Source organism: Platalea leucorodia (assembly GCF_965183815.1).
Source record: "Platalea leucorodia genome assembly, chromosome: 5".
Taxonomy (NCBI): domain Eukaryota; kingdom Metazoa; phylum Chordata; class Aves; order Pelecaniformes; family Threskiornithidae; genus Platalea; species Platalea leucorodia.
Window position 1 is genome coordinate 42,698,719 of NC_138827.1, and position 24,325 is coordinate 42,723,043.

A 24,325-nucleotide genomic window follows, 5' to 3' on the forward strand; every position below is an offset into this window, starting at 1 on the left:
TTATGAAGATTTTCTGCTTGTGCTGCTCAATTATGAAGGCAAAGCTTGTAACACAAATTTGCTTATATTGAGGCATGGTGTTTTCAGCCTTTTGGGAATATGACTGGAATTGCCAATTTGGAAAAGACAGGTGATCAACACTGATTCACAGAAAAATGAACACTCCTTAGCGGGAAGCAGTACTACTTACTTGATAATGTCTCACCAGGTTTTGTTGTATTGATGCTGTGCAAGCTGTTATTTCATGTTTAAAGGTATTGGAATCCAACCCATTGCTAGTAATTTAGAACAGCAGGATTTATCCAGGTCTGACTTCTATGCTTTAGCACAGTAGCTTCATCAGTAAGACAAATCACCCTTCAGAGGCGCCTATCCTACCCCTCTTATCCACCCATCTCCAGCACCCTGTAGTAGTGTCTCTTCTTTCTTTCCTTCCTTTGACTAATAGGAGTCTGTTACCCTTTAAATGGCTAAATGGCATTGAAATCAGGTGAGATTAATCCTACTGTAAGAACTGTTACCAGCTTGTACTAATGTGTGCATGCTAGTAACACAGTATGGAATTCTTATAAAGCAATATGGTAATAACCATTTTTTTTTTTCAGATGAAGTGATCCTTATGTCATGACTGTTAGTCTAGTTTATGATGATAGAGTAGGAAGAAGTTTAATTTCTCCATCTAATGACTAATGTTTTTGAGTGCTGTATTTGTGAAAAAGTTCTATTTTGTTGAAGTTACTCTGTGTGGGGGAAAGGTTAGGGTTTGTTTATGGCTTTTGATAAAAATCTGAACATACTTCATAAAACATTCCTATATGACATAAAATACCTTTTTAAATGAGTAGTCATATATATTTTCACATGTCACAGAGGAGGTTTCGTTGTCAATACAGGAAAGCCGGTTACAGGAGTGAAGTGGTTTAATTTGTCTGTTTAGCTGAACTCAGCGTCTCCAAGTCCTGTGTAACTGATGGTGAGGGATAACAGCTATCATTTCAGCTAGGCAGGAGGGGGGAAACGGAGGCAGGAGAGTAACTTTTCTCTGGTCATGTTGTAATGTAGTTTATTGGTTTTTTCCCCTTTATCAGTTCTTGAAACTGAATTAGTAGTTTTCTGTTTTGCAACCAGTATGAAAAATAAGGCAATTTGTTGTTCAGCTTCATGTGGGCTTATATCATAAAGCAGACTTGTAAATGTATATAGACATATATATTTATAATAATGAAAACATTCATGAGGCTTAAGGTGGTCTCAGCTGGTATGTTGGAAGAATCAGCAAATCAAATGTCTTCAAAATAGATTTGGCAAAATGTCAGTGCATTTAATTTTTTTTCTTGTTCTTAAACAGGAACATTTTTGTAAATGTTCTTGCTTTTCTATGAGCCCAATTTCAAAGGGTTTAAAGAGGAGAATCTCGGATTTTGTGAGGAACACAGCTTTCACACAAATTTTCAGATAACCTGTCTTTTTGCATTATGTGATAGTCCAGCTTAATAAAAAGTCTTATACTAGTTCTTAATGTTAGCTTCTTTCCAAAAATATCCCCTCCGCAATTTTCTAATGAAACAGTGTAGCAAGCCACATAGCTTTCAGAAATATTTGTTTCTTAAAGGCATCGGTTTTGACCGCAAGCAACAATACTACTGCCAGCAAACCCCAAACCTCTTTGCAAGAGGTTGGCCTCAGCGTGGTGGCTGTTTTTTAGCAAGGGCAAGCAATATGGTGGCTACCAGGTGCCACACTGATCATTTAGGCTTTGAAACTTTTCCTTTGTATTTTCTCCCGGATTAAGTGTCATCCCAGAGAAGAGCTTTGTCAAGAGATAAATGCTCTTCTATTATGAGTAAGAAGACAGGCAGACTAAGGGAAGCAACTTGACTTCTAACACTGCTCCTCACTGCCCCAGAACAGTGCAAATAGGGGATGCACTCACACATTTGAGCTGGAGGCACGGGCAGCAGCCCACTTTCAGATTCTCTCTTGTAAAGCCCAGATCAGGGAGTGTGCATAAACAAGGGAAATAAAATGGTGGAAGGAAAGAGAGTAGGAGAAACAGAGGTTGGGAGAGAGAAGCCAACAATATAAGATAAAAATTGGGCAGGGCAAACAGTTGTAAAAGTGGGACTGGTATGAGGCTTCAAAGTTGCAAATTTGCCAGTAAGAACCAATGGTGACAAAGAAGGGGTCTACCAAGCAAAGCTGAGAATAGGGATCACGCACCTGAGAAACTATTGGTCTTTCTCAGAAATAACCACCTTTTCTCAGATTTTTACCACTTTAAATTGACCCATAGCCAGAACTGCAATTAAGCTTCAATGTATTTTATAAAAAATAGTACTTAGTTTACTTTCACATAAGTGAAGAGGTACAATTGCACAATGGTGGTTACAATGGTAGAAATACATACTGTCGATAAAATGTCTGCAAGAGATTTAAAAACATACTGTACAGCACCACATCTGAAATTGGGTGATGGCAAAAGGAATCATACTCCATGTCCAAGTAAATTAAATTCCTAAATCTTTCTTTTGGAATAAATAAAAAAATACAATGTGCAATATGTGTCTGACACTACCAAAATATTTCCTGAAGTTGAGCAATAGAGTAAAAACAAAAATGAGGTAAAAAAAGACATTCATGCATTTAAGCCACCATTAGTCTCTGACTCTAAAATAAGGCAGATCATAATCTTTTTAAAACTGTCTTTAGCCACTTAAATCCTCTTTAGTGCTTTTCAAGACAAGGTCTTGACAGACCTTGTAGAATCGTGAATTAAGATGCTTTTATTTCCATCAGGTCATTTTTGACAGGCTCAGCCATATTTGAAATGCATTATATGGTAGAAAATGTTGCTTTTCCTTAATGAAAAAAGACATGTAAATTAAAAGGAACTGAGAGAGGTGGATGCTTTAGAGTTTTTCACAAATGACACTGCTTTGAGGGAGGGAAGTGAGGGAAAGGGAAGGGAAAGAAAATTATGTGTCATCTTCAGTTTTAATGACGTGGAAAAGGGTGACGTTAAACAGGACTTGATGTCCGTTATTCCAGGCATAGAGAGCTCTATCTCTTGCATTGTAGTCAAGCATGGATATATGAAAATACTGATTATGGAAAGGAATGTCTGTATACTCGTAAGTGGAGGTTTTTGTGGAATAAGAATAGTAGACCTTGGCTCCTGTTAAGTGAGAGTTAGTAACGTACAAGGTGCCACAGATCATGAAGGATTCTCCAGCGCTTCTCTTTGGGTAGCCTGTGCTCCAGCTCTTCAGCACCTCCAGTGTATCCTGGTTTAGCTGGCTGATGACAATGTTGCCTGCATTCTGGTTGGTGGCATACACAGCCCATAGCCCAATTTCATCTGCCATCAGGTCAATATCAGAAAAGCCACCCCAGGTGTAAGGGTAGACATTGTGAAAGCCAGCATACTCAAGGCTACGCTGTGCAAGCACCCGCCCAGTGTCAAAGCTGTATTTGATGATGATGTTGCTCTGATACTTGTTGAAATAGAGGGAGCCATTGTAGACAACATGGTTGGTTCCTGCCCATTTGAATGGAAGGTTGTATGTCCTTGATTCAGCCCCACTGACAAAGTCTGCAATTGATTTATATTCACGGACAATTTTATTGTTAGTGTAACTATCCATGTACCAGACCTGGAAAGAAAACAAAGATTGGGAGTAAACACCTGGAACACAATCTGTGGTCCGTGATCATGATATGGCATGATGCATACATTGCAGAAAAAGAAGGAAAAAATGGTTTAGGTGTGCAGCAGGCTATCAAAGTACAGTATGGTCCACATTCCTGTTACGAAAGCATGAGGAACTCTTGAATTTCTGAATCAAAACTTACCTATACGGGTGAACTCTCAAGAAGACTGTTACTAACTACAGTGTCTACATTTTCAGAGCAATTTAATTTTAGATTATTCAGTGTTTAGGTCTCTGCTATATGGGGCTTGCTTAAAGATATTTCCAGAGACTAATAATCAAAGCAGGAGATGGGAAATGGCATGTGAGCTAAGCTTGGATTTATGCTTAGAAATAGATTTGGTTGAATTTTCTTCAGCTGAACCTCTAATCAGTGAAAAACAGCATATTCTTAGTAAAGAAACCAAATATAATAGCAATGAAACCAGTAAAGTTTAGGAACTATTTTTTCCCTTAAAACAAAAGAAAACAAAATCAATACTTTTTTTTCAATGTTCTGTATGCCAGCTTCCATTCCCCCATTTTTTCCTTCATGCATTTTGCCTTTTCTCCTTTTAGTTTGTCAGAGGACAAATCAAATCCTGACTGACAAAAGAACATAATAATTTCTGGAGATGTTTTGTGTGCCAATTTCAAAACTGGCATTAACAAAACATTTGTATAAAGGCAAGTTCAGCCTCCCCATCTTCCTATCACTTGAGACGCTCTGGGGGATGTGGTTTGTTCTAATTTGCTTGCACACGGGTAGGCTTTGTGTTGCTCTAAGAGGGTGGCGGAGGGGGGAACGTGGAAGCTGCCTGGGGAGGGGGGGCCGCAGCGGGGAGCGAGTGCTGGCGGAGGTGAGGGCCCGTGGGGATGGTTCTGGAGCAGCCACGGGTGCTGTGCGGTGGCAGAAGAAGCTTCCTCAGGACAAGATGGGGCTGAGCAGAGTTTGCTGCTGTCCTAAAGGTAAATGAGATTCCTGGGGTCGGTAGTAAACCTGCACGGACACCGTGGGCAGAGGAGAGCTGCACGCAAATCTTTAGCTATTACTATTTGTATGTTGCCTTTTCTATTGCCTTTGTTTTTTTCTGTATTCAAAAAATGAACCTTCTGGGTCTCATACAAATGAAACCTAGTGTTTTGACTTCAAAAGCCCTTTGATGGAGGGAGCACCTCCTCAAAGCTGTGGCTAATTTGAGATCCTATTGGAGATCCAAACAAGAACATAACTTGGATCTGAGGTGTCAAATGGTCTGAATACAACTTATATTGGGCCTAATCCTGCAAATTTTGACTGTGCTGCATTATGGTTTATGCTCTTGGGTAAAAATGTTGATGTTTGTGTTATGTTACTTGGGTTCTTGAAGACCCAAGCTCAATTAAATAAGGTAAGAAGAAAAAAATTGTGCAGTCGGTTCAGATAGGTGTATGCCATCCCTGAAACAGTTGAAGGAAATGTCACAAAGGTGCTTAGCTAACTTTCGTCTTTGGATATTTTTGCACAAACACTGTTGCTTTTTCTCTGAAGACGTTTAACAGTGAAAATGATGGAAGTAGAATAAACATGTTTGTGAGTGTAACCTCCTAGGGGGAAAGTATCTTTTTAAAGATTAAAATAAAGCAAGTAAAACTCCAGAAGGACACAAAGATATTCAGTGCCTTAACATACTCGGTTATTTTTCTCTGATGCTAATGGATCTGTCATCCAGGCTCCAAATCGGGTTCCGGATATCTTGACTGTAATGGGGCCTGTAATTTTCATCAATTTGCCACATGCTGAAATTAGAAAAACAAATGCATTAATGCAAATAATTACACAACTCTCCTTGACATCAGTCAGATCACAAGACAAACTAAATAGTGGCTCCAGGGGATTCAGGCTTATGTTGACGATGGATTGTCATCTTCACCACATGAACTTTTCCGTAGCGAGCAGTAATATAAATGTGGAAAAATATACAAATAAAAATTTATTTGTGTATATTTTTGTTTTTATATATTTTAAAGCACAGTTACATTTTCTGGGCGTAAAGAAAAATACAACCTAGTAAAATATCTTCTGAGCTGCAGTGAGTAACATTTAATAATAAATGAGAAGACGACATAAACCCCCCTCACTTTTGCCTTCAGAAAGGTCAGCGCAAGGCTAGGATTGATGGATGTTTCGGTTTTCCATTGACCAGGGTAACAAGGAGGTTAAGGGCAGACAGGAAAAAATGAGCTTGTACACAAAACGTATCGCTGTCCACAAATGCCTGTGTCTGTCTGCCCTGTGGTTACACACACAGAGCTGTTCCAGTACTAGGGGCCTGTCTGAAGTTAAGAAAGCGAATATGAGAATTACTCAGCAACCTTGGCTGTATCGGCTCGCTTCTAATCCATTAGGCTGTCTCATATTAGGCTGTCTGGGAGGAAATAATGGGAGTCGATATGATCTTGGATGCTGACCTTCCTAACAATCCAAAAATCTATACTTTAGGGGACATTAATATATCTATTAGCAACAAGCGCCTGATGGAATTCATATGTTTACCAAGAGGCTTAATATCACGTAGTGGTGTGTAGGGGATTACGTGAAATAGCATGCTTATGAAGAAAGGATGTTCCATAAAAATGTAAAAAGTGACACGTGTGGTTTTTTTAGTTTAAAAATAAGTGCTTCTCTGTGATACATGGTTGTGCTATATTGTATAACGCTGTCTATCTAGGAAATGTGGAAAACAAACTGTATCTGGTGTTGAAAGTGAATTTATTCAGTCCAAAAGAGAAGGTCACATCAAGCCTGGATTTTCTACTTTATGTAACTGGCAAGGAAGGTATTGTGCAAGCCTGTTTCAGTCAATTAGAAAGGGGTTAATGCTGTGGTGACAACTCGAGCTGCTCGTGGGGATTTCGTTCAGGGCCAGGGAGAAGTGGGGTGTAATGGAAATGAAGATAACTGAGTACATGCTGAGACCTCAATGAGCAGGATAGGCCGTGTCTGTTTTCTGGGTCAATTCAAAGGCATTATTATTTACATATCTCAGTCTATGTATCTTACAGTCTTTTAAAGATATTTTGGAATGTCTCATTTTAAAGAATCTTATAGGCTTTCTACCGCTGGTTATCATAGTACATAATTTTTTATTCTGGAATTTTTTGTAGATAGGCTGCTAGTAATGTGTGCTGAGTGCTGTTTTTCTGCAGCAATGAACTGCTGTTAGCTTGGAAAGTAGAGGACTATATCCTATCAAGGTGAAGGCTTTTATTTTTAGGTTGTATGTTAGTAAATAATAGTATCAGAAATGGGCATGAGGTAAACTCAAACCTTCAGAGGGGTTGAATTTGGAATATTTAATTTGGAATAAAATTATCAGAAAACTATAATAAGTAGAAAGAAATCAGGAAAAAATTAATTACTCCTGAATTTGTAGTTATTAAGATAATTAAAATACAATGAATGTATGAGTTAAAGGATATACTAATTGGTGCCTTTAAAGCACAGTATTGCCATTAGTAGGAAAACATAAGGAAAGAATTTGGAATTCTGAAACACTGTTTCTTCTAGAAAAGGGCATTCAGAAATTTGTTGGTTTATTAATGTTTCTTAAGTGTCTAGTACCGTGGTTCATCTGTTGTATTACTTGTATTGATCCTGATTGTATTGTTCACTGATTGCCAGTTAATTACATGTTGCTAATAATTAATAAACCTCTTCAGTCTTGATTTGGTTTAAACTATATGAACCGAACAGCTTTCCCCTGTGACGGGAGTCAGATGATTTTAGAGAATGATCTTCCAAAATGTATTGAGATACTGTTCAATGTGAAAAAAAAGATGACATTGTACTTCAGCCACTAAATGATCGGCGGTTTGAGTCAGGGTATATTTACGTGATTAAATTTTTGTTCCCAGATAGCATGTAGTGATCAAGAAAGGAAGAAAGGAGAGTTGCTATATAGCTGAGGGGCAGCTGACTGAAAAAGTGACAAAGCTTCTCTTTTCAGCATAACAAAACAGAGCATCTTGTAAGAGGCATGAGGATTCTTTTTTCTCCTGCCCTCTAGTATGTCCCACCTTTTCTTTTCATTGTTCATTAAACAGAAACCCATGCATCTGCCTATTTGTGTAACTTGGTGGAACTGGTATTTAAAACTAAGGAGTAATACTACAAGTATCTTTTCCACGTATGGTGAGCCATTCCCATCGTAGCGGTAATGCATACCCCATCAGCAGGTTTCTGCTGTAAACCGCAGCAGTACCTGAGGTCTGTTGCCCTACTTGGGGACAGCGTGGGCAGTAAGAAGGAAGCAGCAGAGCTGTCAGTGCCCGCCGCTGTCTTGTCATCACAGCCTCCTTATAGCTGGGAGATCCTTAGGCACAGGAGCTTAACATATGAAGTCTCTGCCAAAATTCTAGTCATGTAAGTCCACTACCCTGTTCTTGCAGACAGCCTTTCTATAAAGTTATTAACATGATTTTAAAAACGGGGAAATACTGTTTGCGCTTGCCTACCCTTACCCTTAATCCAACTGAAGATTGTTTCAGGATCCCACTCTTCTCTTAATTTGAAAAATGTTCAGGGCCAAGTACATGAGTGTCAACTCTCCTCTCTTTTGAGTAGTCAGAACTCAAACGGTTTATTCCAGACACATGCGGACTGGAACCCCTTATCAGTAAGTCCTCTGAGGTCAGAAATAACTGCTTGAAAGAACAGAACAAGGCCCCAGAGCAAGTCTTGGCTGAATGGTCATCTTGATAAATCAGCTCATGCTGTTTTGAACTGTTTAAGGTTGCACAAGTAACTTTTGTAGAAGTAAATTGTCCCAAGTATTCCACAAATCAACTGGCTTGCTAAATACTGGTCTTGTGAATACAGTGAGCCTGTTGCTGATTGATGATGCAGGGAAATGTGAGACTAGGAAAAAGTAATTGAGGCCAAATTGTTCTCCCTTTCTCATTGAAATCCCTCTGAAATTCAGTTGACACTTTTTTCTGTCAACCCTTCAGACAGTCCTCTAATGCAAGTATTGCTTCCAATATTTGATCAGAAGTTAAGAGAATCAAGTGAATGTGATTAAGAAAACAGTAAAACTCATTTCTCATTCTTCAAGAGAAAGAGATCGTTGTTTTTTCCAGTTCTGTCTTTTGGAGCCCTACCTTCAAATGTGTTTACCCATTTGTTACAGCAGACCTATAAAAATTGGCAGAATACGGGATCATTTATGTCTTGTTCATTATAAAGTAGGAAGTGTGCTGTCTGTGCTGAAGTATTATTGACTTACTAATACAATTAAATAATTTATTCCAGATGAATATCACAGCCTTTTGATGACATGTGACTACAATATGCAGTTTATCAATCTGTTTAACACTGAAATAATTAGCGATACTGACTTTATAAAGATAATTCCCTTATAGCTTGCTCAAGCCTGATCTTGCATTTGATACAGAAGTTAAATGAATGACAACTCTTTCAAGAGTAAAGCTCAATATAATGTTTAACAATTCACTGACAAAGCAAGGTGAATTTTCTGTGTGGTTGTAAGCACTTCCAACTTTGCATTCAGTGCAAGAAATTCTCCTCAGTTCTCCACCAGAATTGGAAACAGCTTCTTCTTGTCTACTTAAGTGTAAAATGTCTTGATCTAATCCCAGCCTATATTCTTAGCTGCAGAATGAACCTTATAATTGTTGATGTGGCTATATTAAAACTGATCTTGCATGCTGAGGTTTCTTGCTAGGGAATGGTGATACTAACATACTGAAAAGCAGGATCATTTACTTAACGCTTTTGTGGCATGGCAAGTCTGGGAGTCTGAAATTAAAGAAATTCCAATTAGTTTCCAGTTGAGACTTTTGTTTAGCTCATTTTGTATGTAGGGAAATAGAACATAGACAAATGTCATGTGAAATGGGAAACACTTCTGGGCTATGAATTTTCCATAGCAGTGAGGTGGCTGAGAACTAAAACTGCCCTCTTTTTTTTTTTTTTTTTTTTTTTTTTTTTTAACATGGCCAAAAAGGTTTTTTTTCCTTTTTTTTCCCCCCCATTTTTTTTTTTTTTTTTTTTTTACTGGTTGAAAAGTTTTGGTTTATAGAAAACCTCTGCTCTTTAATTCCCTGACAGGAGAAGCACCAGATGCTAGTGAGAAGGCAGGTCAAATATATATCCATATTAGCAAATGTCAGGAAGTTCAGGAACACTAAGGAAAAAAAAAAAGATAATTCCAGGCAGTTTTCCCACCACTGAGAGGTTCAGATGGGTTACACAGAAAAAGAGTGGGATTTTTAGATGCATTCAGTATTAGTCTCTTTCCCTTGACTTTGAAAGAAGCAGCTGCCTACATTAGAAAATCCCAACCATGACTGATTGTATCAATTGGAAAGTCAGACCTCTGAGTGTTTATCCATCCTAAATTGAACTGTAGAAGGAACATCGTATCATGCACAATCTGGGTGTTTATGGCTTGATTCATCTCTTGTAACAGTTTTGTATTGTGGACTCCAGTAAGTCTGTGATTTCCTGTATTTATTTATATTAAGGAAGAAGTTGAGCATGAAGTCACCATTAAAAAAGAAAGCAGATGTACTACCCCTGTAGGCTGGGAAAGTCTATGGGGCAGAATGCATCTGGAAAGCTTCTCCAAAGTGAGCAAATACCAGGAGGAGGTTGTGATAGACTGATTGGATGGGAGCTGTTTTGAAGTTAGCTAGGAATAGGTAGTTGATAGTCCCACTCTGCGATACAAATGAATATTGGTAGCTGCTATATATACACTGAGTGAGTGTATGATTTATAGAAGGACTTGCAAGGGAAATAAAATCAAAACATTCTCTTGAAGTGTTCATACACATCATTATTCTATTTATTGTAGGTAATAAATAGGGGAAAATGAAGCGAGTATTTTTTTCAGTGGTTGCACAAATGACTTTCAAGTGTTTTAATACTTGCGCTTTCCTGCTTATGATCAAATTTGTCATAACATTACTTTGTAATGTCAGGGAATGAAGAATTAGTTCTTACTTAATGGGTGTATGTCTGTTGTCCTACATAATGCAAATCCAGGAAGCACAATAGCCTAGTTATTACAGCTTGCTGAGAGGAAGCCTCTGAATTCTTCTGCATGTGTGCAATCACTTGCTGTGTAATCTTTGGGAAAGTCATTTATCCTCCTGGGCTGCTGGCTTCTTAATCTACAAAATGGGGATAACAATATATGTCTCTCTTGCACAGTTTTGTACTAAATGATATTTGTAAAGTTCTTCAAATCCCAAAGGAAAGGATGCTTTGGAAGTACAAGTACCACTGCAATCTCATGCCTGCACCAATATCTCTTTTGCCATTGTTGTAACAGCACTTGTTTGGATACATAGAATATTCTGCTTTTGAATTTCTAATAAAAAATGTTACTGTTGATTGTTTAGATTCTACATTGTAATCAGTTGTAGTTACAAATGGATCCAATGTGTCTAATTATTTCTTCATATTTTGTAAGCAACATTTGGCAGATTGTCTTCTATGAATGCTACCCATATATTTTTTTTCCCATTTCATAAACACATTATGACAAGAATATAAGGGTCCCAAGCATACTGTGCAACCTGCATTCTCTTATAAATGCACATGCCTTGCCTGACTGCCAGCAAAGGACCCATACATGCATAAGTGTCTGTGAATTTGTGGTGTGTGCAATCATATGCACTCTATTTCTACGTGTTTAATTCCATGCACCCTTTTAAAGTGTTGTGGACAAATTTCTCAGCAGCTTCAGCCTGAATTTTCTCTTATTCCAAAGAGAGGGAGTAAGTTTCAGTCATCGCAACTGCTGTGGTAATCATTAAACCTCAGTGAAAGTAAGACAACTGCTTACTGTATGTTAATGAGTGTTGAAAGTGTTGCCAGTGCAGATGGAAGATCCCTTTTAAGTGGCCAGGACAATATGAATAATGCATTATATTGCTGAAAAACACCTGCTAGGGAGAAGAATGGAAAACAGCTATTGCACATGCTGGTTAGATAATTATATTGTGAAATGCAACAAAATCTGCGAGGATTCAAGCCAGATCCTGTGGCACATTGGGGCCAGTCTGCGTTCTGCTGCCACAGGCTTCTGGCCATCAGATTGGCATGGACCGTCCCAGCTGGATCATCTCCAGCGTGGTGAATGTGGCTAGGGAGAAGAAGGTGTATGCACGAAAGCTCTTTTTCTTTTATGCTTGCTGATCTGAACACATGGTACCAGCTTGAGGAGTTAATCACAGTAAGCCTAACTGAAGCTGTTTTTACTTTAAAAGGCACACAGGTAGACCAGAAATACAGCCAGTCCATTAGTAGGCGAGCATAAAAGCCATTTAAGCATCTAAGACCAGAGAATAATGCCAATAAGGATGAACAAATCTGTATTAGGGCTTGAGAAGGCCAAACCCCTTTTAATAATGGATGTGCTGAATAATCTATTTCATACAAAAATTTTCTCTCTATTGTTAATATACATAATTTTAATAGGTTTTCTTTTACATTAGTACATCAAGAGAAATAGAATGTGTTGCAGGAATTCAGGACAGATAGGGGAAAGGTGGATGAAAAATAAGGAAATAACCCCGGTCAATACACCTAGTCATTCTGATGTATAAAATGTATCTTGTACTGTAGTTACTTCACTAATCAATGTTACAAGCATATGCCGTAAAAAAAAAGAAAAACAAGATACTCATTAAAGATAAGTTGACGATCTTTTGGTGTCTAATAAACTTACTGGAACACTCACTACCAGAAAATACTGTCTATTTCTATGAATTTTCTTGCTTGCTGCGGTATTGCAATGCAGCCATTTTCTCCTGACTGCCTCCTGTCAATGCAGTAATGTGCTATTATGTCTGTGTACTGAGGGGAAAATAGGATCATAAGAAATTTCTGTTTGAAGAAGTCTTTCATGTATTTTAGCCCATCATCACTGTGTTATTTCTAGTGTAAAATAAAGAAATTGAAAATAAATAATTTAAGAGGCTAACCTAACCTAGATTTTTCTCATTCTATTGTCTCACAAAAATAAAGAGGCACTGCTTATCAAGTTAATGACGTATTTCATGTCATGTGTAGCATTTAAAAGTAAACACCCCCCACTTGATAACTGAGATACCGATCACAGGACTGAACCTTGGAATTTCTAGTTTATTCGTGTTCAGTGTTAACTTACAAAGCGTTTATTTCTCATAGAGGGGCTGGATTGTTGACTGTAGCAATCCAGATTGCAATAGCGATCCATTCCGGAGTCCCAGAACACACGGACAGGTTGGGCGGGGAGGGAGACTTTGCATTGCGATTGTAAAGCAGGTAGGTACTCATTATCCCTCTTTGGTTAATGGAAGTTAAGGCTGACACTTGGTAATGATACTGAGCTAGCGCTGATTTTCGGAGATGCTGAACACTTGACTTTTTCTAACTAAAGCCAGCGTGTGAGCAAACAAGATGGAGGCTGCCTGATGTAAATCTAGTGCAGTGCTCACAACGGATTGTTGCTGTGCTTCCTACAAAAGTCATGCTTTGTTCCCTTACATTAGGTGTAATGCTTAATTATGTTGTATTGCGAATTGGAGAATGGCACATCTCTCCTAACGCTACTATTACAGGTCTGAAGACAGTACAGCCAGAGTGGCCTCTCAGGTGTCATAGCAAGATGACAGGGTTATGATGTGGACATCGCGAAACTGATTCCAGTCTACTTCCCACTAATTTTTTTTCACACTGACATCCCAAAGGTGACCTAAGTAGCAAAGCCCATCTGAGCTTTTTTGAAAGAATATTTGTAGCTCTCCAACCAGTTGTAAATCTCTTAGATTTTAAAGTTGCTGTCCGTTATAATTTTCCATCTAAATTCCTTCTGTATACAGTAGGGCAGATCATTATATAAGATACACTGGTGCAAACTTAGAATGACATGACTGACCTTAGGTTGAGTCACTCTTGACTTTTATTAGGGTAGCACAGATCAGAATATAATGCAGTCTTTCATCAAACAAGAAAAAAAGAAAACCTTGTTTTTCTATAGAGACAACGAAAAATATACAGCTGAGGGACCAAATTTGCCATGAAATAGTTAACTTACTGAGCTTTTTCATGCAGTCTCGAAGCCTGGTTTCTAAACTGAGGACGCGCTGGTGTAGTTCCTCATAGTCATAAGCACCGATTTCTTCCTGAATCCCAGTGAGGACAGTAGACAGATTCCTAATTTCCTCCTTGAACTGGGTGATTAATTTGGCATCAGTTTTGTATTGTTCCAGAACTGGGATCAGTGGCAGGAGCTCATCCATTTTTTCTTTCAGCTCCTGTTAAAGGCAATCAAATGTGCGTCAGAGCGGTTTAAAGGAGTTCAATCCACTAATTCCCTTTAATGTAATATTTATGCCTGATTATTAAAATGACTTGAAAATGATTATTGATTTTAGTTACAGATCTGTTATTAGTGTATTGTGAAAGTCTTGGAAACCTCAGACTTAATGGTAGTAAGCAGTAGATAAAATGCATAGTTTTTCTACTGAAAGTACACAATTACCTTCAAGTGATCTGAACCAAACCTGTTGAAGGTTTACATCCAGAGGATGTAAACCCCCGCTAAGTGTGTCTTTCATGAGAGAAGGTGATTAGGCCTGAACACGCAGTGATATTCAGGGAGATCATACCTGTTTTACAGTGCTGTCATAGTGGGTGAGCTGTTAATATCTATTTCACTCCTTAAAAATACTGTATTAATGTGTTTTTCTCAATGGCTGTTGAACACTGTTTAGTTCCCTTCCGCCCACAGTGATACACACCTCTTTCTTCCAAAGTAAAAAAATCCATGTTTCTTAACTGTGCTTTGCATTTGTCATCCTGCTCTATCACTAGGTGCCTTTGCGCTTCTGCAGTTGATCTCTCTTCTGGACTATCACAAATCATTTTTTTGCCATGCGCAGTTGTTGTTGCGTTGCCAATTCCGTTCTTAAACATTGATTAAATAAAATAAGGCTCTGCTTTGGAATCTCGGGTTGCCCCTTTCTCAGACTTTTGCTGAGTCATATGCTTTGAGAATTTGTCACAGCTTGTAACGTACACTGGCTGCTTATCTTTAATTTCTTAATTATTCTTTTAAATGCAGCAATCATAGGGGCTTTATTAAATTTAAACTAATTGTTTGAAGTTGTTTTTTGTTTGGTTATTACTCTGTAGAAAACCTCAAAGAATCCTTGCAGTCAAAAGGTTTTGCTTTATTGAAAAGCAGACAGGTTTGTCCCTGATGTATATAGATCTGTATATAGAGATTTGCATATCTTTTATGATTTGAGGAAACAGCAGGACTTCCATGAGCAAATGCCAGAGAGACGCAAGGAGATGTAAGCCTGGACAAAATAAGGCAAAGGATGGAAATAAAGATTTGTTAGCTACTAGCATTAGGTGGTAATGGAGATTGGGAACAGATGAGGACACACAGGGAGAGGCTATTGAAGGGGTTAAAAATTGAGTCCTGAAGAACAGCTGGAGTAGTCAGCAGGTTAAAAGGGAAAGCAGAAAGAACTAAATGGAAGCCCAAGCACAAGGAAGAGGTGCAGAAGCAAATGTGGTTAGAGGTTAGTGTAGTCACTGAGGCGTGCCAAGACGCACACGTACAGTTTGTTACATCACTTGTATTAAAGGATGCGGTAAACAGGGTAGGACATTTCCAAAATAAATAACATGATGATGCCACATGCATTTTTGCTAAGGAGATGTGAAAGAAGCTGATAGGCAGGGTCAGCATTTGAGCTGCTTGAAGATCTACCTCTGAATTTTTGCCTCTTGACATGTTCTAAGACAGCTTGAGAGTTCTGCAGTATCTCTTCATCACCTAGCTAATATACCCATATTGTTTTAACAATTGCTTTCATATGGGAATTATTATTTACTCAAAATAAAGACTTATATGTGTTCTTAGGAAGCATATTTTGAACAGAGGTCATCTTAATAGCTAGAAAATTACATTTTAAACTATAAGCAGATATGTCGTTATAAATGGATCTGAGAGTATTAGGAGTTCTATTGGGTCTATTCTCAAAGGGTCTTCTGATTATATTTTAGTAGCAGAGTTACTGAAATAGACAGAAGTGGAGAGTATTTTTGTCTACAGTTAAAACTATTTTTATTTGACTGTTTTTATTAAAAACTTAACTTGAGCCTACTTTATGCCCGTGAAAATGAACAGTTATTTTTTCCTTGATGACAAGGAGAGTAGGCTTTCTGACATAGAGAGCAGAGCTCCAGAAGCCAAAGTTTTTGTTACTTCATTTTGAAATGATGAACTTAGGCTTCGGTTCTGTGGGGCAGTGAACTGCCAAAAATCATGGGTAAACCATGATGGAAAAAAATGCAAAGCTTGTAAAAACTCAGGAAGATAAAATGTGTTTAAGAGAATTAGTGAAGGTAACTTCTTCCTGATAGGATTTATGCCAGATGAGGTATCATTTGAGCAAACTGCTGTAACTTTTTGTGGCGATCAGGTATCTCCTGCCTGGCATAAATGCTGATTTGACTGAAGTGTGACCATATGCTCAAGTGTGATCTGGATCAAATTTGTACTCTTTGGTTGTCATCAACATGGAACCACAGTGTTAGAATATCTCACTTCAATAAATGATATAAAGATGGTTTTGGCATTTTCATGATAAAGAAAATAATTTTATTGGTTTCTGCTGACACTCCTAGCTTGTTGCTATGATGAGTGGTACAAGAACTAATTTGTATTGCAACACAGATAGGCGGTAGACATATTCTGGCACCTCATGCCTGCTGATATGAGGGGTTATGCTATCTCCAGAACGAGTTTCTTTGTCTCAGGAAAGATAAAGCAGTGGAATTGTAGTAGATCAAATTTCAGAAAGCCAGCAGCATATTGTATTATGTTGACCTTTTAAATTACTCTATAATTTGATTGGCTGGAAATCTGTTTTCTACTTTTGGCAAACTGTCAAACTGAAGTTAAATGACTGGCCAATACAAATATCGAATATTTAAAAGGTTAGAGTACTGCAGAAATCTGCTACCTTTGATATTATGTATCAGACATTCAAATTTTGGTATTTTGTTCCCAAGGAAAACTATAATGAGAATACGGAATATATAATGGCATTATACAAATGTGGTGGTGTTGTAGCAATGAGTGATGAAGGGAAAAAAAGAGGAGACATTTCTTACTACCTGAAAATAACTGGAAGTATGTGCACAAACTCTAATCTAAACTAAAATGATGACATAAAGAATAAATTTTGGTAGTCAGATCATTAGTGTACTTAATTCCTGATATTATTAAGACCCATTGGATATTCAGTGTCTCTGAAAAATAAATTAGACCCCTTAGCTATGTCATTGTTTAGGTATCTAACTTTAGCACCAATTAGAAAATTAAGTCCATTTTATGTGAACTTTCATAAACACTTAAAAAATATATATTTGGTTAACATAATGTAATCCTCAGAATGTATTTTCTAGATCCTATCTTGCTGTCTTGCAGTCTTGAAATATCAATTCATCAGACTTGATATTTAAAGAACTTACATATGTTCTTGTAACATTTTTTTCCTTAAGAGTACTTCAGATAGCTTTTTCAGAATACATGATCCTATTTTGTAATCTCTGCAACCCTCCTTCCTCACAAAAAGATTGGCTTGTGGTTTTTGTTGTCATTAAAATTCCTTGGAAGTCTTTTTTTAATCACACAAATGTGACTGGGAATGATTGCCCTTCTCCCCTATCCCAAATTCAAAATAGCCAATCTTCAGACATGAAATTAGATCTTAATTGTACTGGATAAAAATTACAATAACCTGATTTATTACAGGGTTTCTTCCCTTCAACTGCAGTAAATGTCAGGCAACAGAAGCGCAGAACTCTCTAGTTGTTTGCTATTAATTCCATTGGATCTCCCCATTTATCACTGGAGCTTGAATGAATATAAATTTCTCAGTATGACATGCACATTGATACAGAAAAAACAAGACTCTGTTTATAGTGATGTTTCTCTAATGACTTAATAATTAATGGTTACTCCCTATTACAATTAAATTGAACAGAGCAAAAGATTATCATCATAAAGGAAGATTTATTATGCTTTTCTTTTTAATGTTGCTCTTGTATGAGCATTTCAAGCTGAGATCTTAGCAGTCCATGCATTGCTGCTTAGTACATTGCTTCCAGCAGGCTTTCAAAGTTAGTGTTAAAATAAAACCTACTTGAAAATGCTTTGTCATTAATGTCTTCCGATCATCTTCAATTTGCCGAAACTTGGCCTTCAGCCCTTTCATTTGTGTTTCCATTTTTAAAACATACTGGAAATCCCTCTGAGTCCGTAGATTTAAAACTTCAATAGATTGGGACATATTCTGAACCTGTTAAAGAAGAACACTCTCTAAATGCACTTTTTGTCGCTTTACTTTTTTTTCCGGTTAGGTAGTTAAATGTCAGGCAATAAAATGTGCTTATATCAATGCTTTAGTTGTGAGACATTTATACCACAGTATAATTTTAAATTCCATAACTGCATGACAGTACAAAAATTGGGGAACAGGGCCAACAGAGGTCTATCAGGAGCAAGACCGTGAAGCCATAAATGATTTGGGCTAGCTTCTTTGAGGCAGAGAGAGATTGATCCTTTCAGCACCATTATCAATGGGCTCAAAAAAGGCTGTTAGGCAGTGGAGTCTACTTCGTCACTTGTAGTAGATGCTGACTGTTCTTCAGGATGTGCTATGTAGCATGTGTTTTCTCCTGAGCACTTTGGGAGGGACAGGACCTAGATTTGGAGATTTTGGTTACTATCAAGAGTATGATTTTTATTGCTAGTAGGCTTTTATATAATAATTCAGTATAAGGAATTAATGAGACTATCCAGAGATAAGCTGGGGTGTGCCCATCATTGAATAGGTGTTTGCTCATGATTTTGTAAGTAGATATAAAATTAGAAATTTTATCCAATTGTCTCATTGGTAGAAAACCACATTTTTTTACAGATGAGAAGTAGTGAATGTTCAGGTAACTTTTCTATAGCAAGTGACTTTATAGCTATAGCGAGCACTTTTACCAGAATGAGGCAAGAATAGCTGTCATCTAGAGTAAATTATATATATTTTTAACAGTATCTGTTATAAAAGCAATGCTCTTGCCAGTCATAAAAATGACACATTTTGCAAGTGCAGTTATTCTATTTCAGTAAGCGTTTTGTTTTCCCAGAACATGAAAAAGGTAGACTGCTGTAAATGCATTAGGCACCATATTGAAATTTTGGCTCAAGCAAAAAAAAAAAAAAAATTCTACCTTCCTAATAAAACACAAACCCAGCAGTATTCCTGTTGTTTGCAAGAGTATGCAATGTTTGAACTGATATTCATGTCTGGAACTAATATATTGTGACCTACAGAATGTGTGGATTCAGGAAATGCTCTTAAAATACTCCTAAAAATAGTACACATTAGTTATGGCACAGTTGCCATTAGAGGTTCTTAGAAAGTATTTTTAATGAAAAAAGTAATGTCTCTTTTTTCTTTGCTTTCTAATTGTTGAAAGCAGGCAAATAAAGTCCTTCAGGTCTTGGAAGAACTTTGAGTGTTTCCACTTGGCAGAAGATGTATTCACATAGAGGCTCTAATTAAATGACTGTGCATGGACTTAGTGAAGTAATAATATGACTTTACATTCCCATAATTGCCACAGTCCTAATCATAAGAAAATAAATTTTAGAGACTGATGATTTAGGTTCTTTTCTGCGGCAGCTCAGAGAAGAGCTGTTGAGATGTTGAGATCTTAACGCCTCTCCAGCCCCCACCCCAAAAGAAAGTAAGGTTTTTGTTTTTCTTTTTTACATTAATATTTTAGTGTTTGCGACATAGGCGAGAGCAAAGACACTGGGGAATGAAGTCTTCCTCTGTTAGGTAAACAGACAGCATGAGGGGAGGTGGCTCCTCCTGTGTGTGCTGGGTCATCGGTGGCCCTCTCATGGTATGGGCTCTGTCACAACCTGAAACTAAGTCCCTGCTGAAGTTCATTCAGGTTTAGGGAGGGAAACTCTGCGGGGATCTGGCACTATATTAGCACTGGAGTGATTTTTCTACAGCTAGAAAAATACAGAAAATTGTATGCTAAGGAATGTATTTTTAAGTCTATATTTTATGTTGCTTTCTGGTACTGTTCAAACACTCTCTCAAGCCTCAGGTTCTGTACCACTGGCTGTGATACAATAACTATAGCCTTGGTTACTTACACAGGGAATGCAGAACAATAGTTTGTGTTTTCATGGTTGCAGCATTTTTTCAGCTGTCGATGCACAATAACACTTCACTGGTTTTACTATACGTGCAATAGTACTGGAAATAAGAATCTGGTTGTTTGGGGAAAATTTGCACCACCAGAGAATGAATAAATAATATTCTTTGAGGAAAGAACAAATGAAAGAAAATCAGAACTGTTTCTCTTCTGTACAGTCTGCTTTGCAGGCGCTGTCATGTCTATATCTTGCTATTTGTTGATAAGAGACATGGAATAACCTTCAAGACTCTCATATGGTTGAAGCAGCTGTAGTTTAAATCCCACAGCAACTAGCTAGTTTGAGGTGGGATTTGTAACTGTTTTTACACAGAATAATCAGTCCTGTCTGTGTGTAAGGACGAATTTTGGGAGGAGTGAACAAGAGAGAAGATGCAACGTCAGTTTGCTAGATAAGTGGCTTGGGTTCGGAAAGGTGTGATATAGGGAAAATAGACAAATAATGATCAGTGGTGAGAACACAGGTAGGGGATATACCCTGAAGAAATATATTTATTAGATAACTCTTCAGTACTCTATTATGTATTAAACTTTGAGGGAAAGGAGCGGATTTCCATGGGAAGTTTAGTGATCAAAAGGAGGAATTTGTTGGGAAGACTTACCTTCTCTAGCAGTTGTCTGAGTTGCCTGCTTTTGGCATCTCTTGAACAAAGGTTTTGCTCAGGTGCAACAACAGTGCAAATGCAACGGCCATCAGGGTCCTGGGCTGAACTATAAACTTGCCACCCTTCCTTCGGGCTAATCTGAGTCTGTAACAATAGAAAAATAAAAATAAAGGGAACTGAAGTCATCTTTTGTTGTTTGAAAAACCACTACCTTGGAATATTTTTGTTTATTTTTGTAGTAGATGTTTGCAATGAGGTTTCTCCTAGTCAACACCTATTACTCTCTTAACTAATTAGATTGGTAGTTTTGCACAGTTCTGTCATATCTCACACCTTTGTAATAGTTCTCTGGAAGTGTCCAGCACACAGTGTTTCCAGAGTGGATGAGAACACTTTTCTGCTTGTGATTCAGCACAAGCTAGTTGATTTAATTCTTTGCAAAGAGATGTTACAGTTTTTCATCAGCAGAGACCAAGCGTCCTTTCAGCCTGAATGACTTTTACTTTAGACTAATGGAAACAACAAAGACAGAAAAGAACAAATATAAAACCCCAAAGACAGAGCACAGCGTATGAGACTCACACTGGGAATTGGCTCAGAAGGGGTCGGGATGTGGGTTAGCGGATTTGCTCTTAAAGATGCAGCACACAGAAGACTGTTCTCCATTGACTTCTGCTGCCCATGCACCAAAGGGAAGAGAGGCTTGCTGCACGGTAGTGCTGAAAAGTGTCTGGTTAGCGTAGGTGAATGGGGGTCATGGCAAGCACGGCACAGAGCAATTAAGACATTGCACGTCCTTCACTGGGACAGAAGAATTCTGGAAATTCCTCACCAGTTCTTTTTTACGTCAACCACCACCACCACCGAGAAAGAACAGCAGAAAGTCACGTTTGCTTGCAGAGCAGGCTAACACTGCGCTGCGTTTAAAGTTTGTGTGATACCTTGTGAGACTAGGTATCTGTCTATTTAAAGGGATGTATAGAAATACACAGCATAAGAATGAGCAAAAGCAATGTAAATTAGATGATTGAAAAGATTCAGGTGATAGAATTAAAACTAATGGACACAAAAAGTAATTATTTTACTTTCTTTTTAATCTGTAATTTAAAGTTAATATTATGCATTATTCTTTTCTAATATAGCGTTGACTACTGATTTTTATAGTACAGATGCTAATGGGTGCCATTGAAGTAGTTTTGGTCTGGACGCAGTTGGAATCGATTACTAGTTATATTATAAAATTGTACTCAGCGTCAGCACACAGAGCGATTATTTAAACCGGCAAGCTTTGACGCTTTGCTGGCAGCTTAGTGCAGGTAAGCTGCAGAGTTCCTCACCTCAGAAGAGGTGCAATATCTCTGTAGACTGAGGTTAGAAAAGAGCACAGACTGTTCACAACAATGACTCTTCTGAAGAAGTCATTGAAGGTAGCAGTGACCTCTTCTACTGCAGAGTTAATTGAAAAATCAAAATGGTATCGTTCCCCTGTTTTGCAAGGAAAAACAGTGTCATAACAGAGATGAGTGTAAAAAGAGGACAGCTGAACTTGCCTTAGGGTTTGCTAGAAAGGCATATCCAGAGTTTAGTGCTAAATTATACTGCCTCTATGGTGTTCTCTTTGCCTTAATTTTTAGGGCAAAGGGAATCTAGTTTAAGACATGCAGAACAATAAAAACTCAACAAAATTGCATCTGCAGAGGCAATTTAAATTGGTTTTGAGCAGCTACTAAAATTGCGAGCTTGAACAAGTGAAGCCTATCGAGGCCGGTAACCCTTGCGAAGTGTAGGATCTATTCAGTCTAGCAATTTCTATGATTCTCTGTAGAGCTTATGCCCAGACAGTGTTGTCATACAAGAGCAAGGAAATGGAATTTTTGTTGAAGTTCAGGAACCTAGAGCTTGTGATTGTAATTCCTTTAGGACAGAAATACTTAATATGAGTTTATGAAAAATGGTTTATGTTTGAGCCTTATACCTGCTCCATTTAGATTGGTAGCAACTGGTTTTACTGCATTCAAGTAAGAATTCTACAGTGGAGAATGTATGAGAGATCAGGATCATTCACAGTCTATAGTAAAGCCATTGTAATCCAGGCTGTGTTATCAAAGGTACTTATATATTCTAGTGTTGCCATGAGTGTGTCTCTCGGCTTTATCTAAGGAAAAAAAAAAAAAACTTATTGATTAACTTAGCAGATATTTTCTTACAGTGTCTAACATATGGCTTGATTTAAAAAAGTAACTGCTATTTGGGAAAATATTTCTCACAGTGAGAGACTGTCAGGCCCAATACGAGTGCATGGTTACTGGCTGCCCATGCATAAATAAGCACTCACGTACTACTCCTTAAATTCAGGCTACAGTTCTTTGTGGTATTCTGTAGTTCCCTGTATTTGGGCTGTTAGGGTTCCTTCATGAATTAGGATGGGTAATATGAGTGGTCACAGAGAAAAACAAGCATGTGTGTGTAGGTGCACTTTGCTTTTTTTTCTCTGTTATTTTTTCAGTTTGACATTTAATCCCTACCTCAAGCACAACCTGCTGTGCCGCGCAGGGAAGGAGCTAGAAGGCATCAAAACCTTACAGAAGCTACTGAATCTACTCTTCAAATGCAGGCTTACTGCTGACAGGCCTTAGTAAACAAACAAGAAAAGAAATAACAAGTGGAGAACAGCAACGATAATAAATTACGCTAGTTCTTGAAAATCTGGAGAAAACAGAGGAGTCCCTACAAAGACCAATATTGATCATTGCCTTGGCAGGCTGCTGTGCTATAGACTCACTTCACTTACCTCCAGAAGATTTATTTTTTCACTTGTACTTTTATATATTCTGATAAAACTGTTCTAGTTACCTCTACTGTTACTAGTGACAGGGCAGATGGCAATACATATACTTAATATGGTTGCTTAACTATAAACAGTATTTTTCAGTTTGTTTTGCAATTTCAATCCTGGGACTGTAACAGAGCTGAAAAGAGGAGGCCCTTTCCCCGACCCCACCTCCTTGTCCAATTCTTCCGGCTGAAGGGAGGAAATTGGGAAGTTTTGGGTTTTTTTCCTGCTACAATATACACAGTTTATGAGCTGTGTATGTGCTAGGAGAGAACTAGCTGCGCTGTTCGCTGGACAAGCTGCCAGTGGATAAGTCTTGATGGCAGATAAAAACCAGTCAGTGATGATCTCAGTATTAGTGAGCACCAGGGGCATAAAGTCTCTCAGCCAACATCTAAAGTTTAGAAAAAGGTAGCAGATTTGGGGTGCTTGGTTTTATGCAAAAAGAACCCCACATGATTGAAGTTGAGATTTTTTTTTTTTTTTTTTTTTGCTTGGCAGATGTTGCCAAGCTCAGATAATCAGGTTTCTCTGATTGTGTCCCCAGCTCTACAGGCACTCCTGCCACCCCTCTTGAAACACAAAATGTGCATGTAACTCCAACCCAATGCGTGCAAAGAGCATTATTGAAATAATACTTAGGAGGCATTTATATCAGCAGTGCCCTGTTGTAGCCAAGGGAAGCGTGACAGTTTACACTACGTGGAATCTGGACACGTTGCTATATATAAACACATATGTGTGTGTGTGTATAAATAGATATATATATGTGTGTGTGTGTTATAATAACTAGCATGCATCTCTTAGTTACTCAGTTGCAACTTTAAACATGGATTTAAATGTGATAAGGAACTTTATTACTTGTAATGTATTGCCACAAGAACTAGCA

The 24,325-nt window shown here is 37.9% G+C and overlaps 1 protein-coding gene across 2 annotated transcripts in view; it reads right to left on the reverse strand.

The window, feature by feature from the left end:
• Positions 1–2,975: 2,975 nt before the first annotated feature.
• Positions 2,976–24,325, reverse strand: part of OLFM3 (olfactomedin 3) — a gene marked incomplete at both ends in the record, with an annotated part of 67,245 nt that continues 45,895 nt past the window's right edge. For both annotated transcript variants that reach the window (XM_082313948.1, XM_082313949.1), the window contains 5 exons: positions 2,976–3,653; positions 5,362–5,468; positions 13,781–14,000; positions 17,913–18,068; positions 20,601–20,747. In XM_082313948.1, the coding sequence (XP_082170074.1) occupies positions 2,976–3,653; positions 5,362–5,468; positions 13,781–14,000; positions 17,913–18,068; positions 20,601–20,747 (1,308 nt within the window). The remainder of the gene's footprint in view (positions 3,654–5,361; positions 5,469–13,780; positions 14,001–17,912; positions 18,069–20,600; positions 20,748–24,325) is intronic.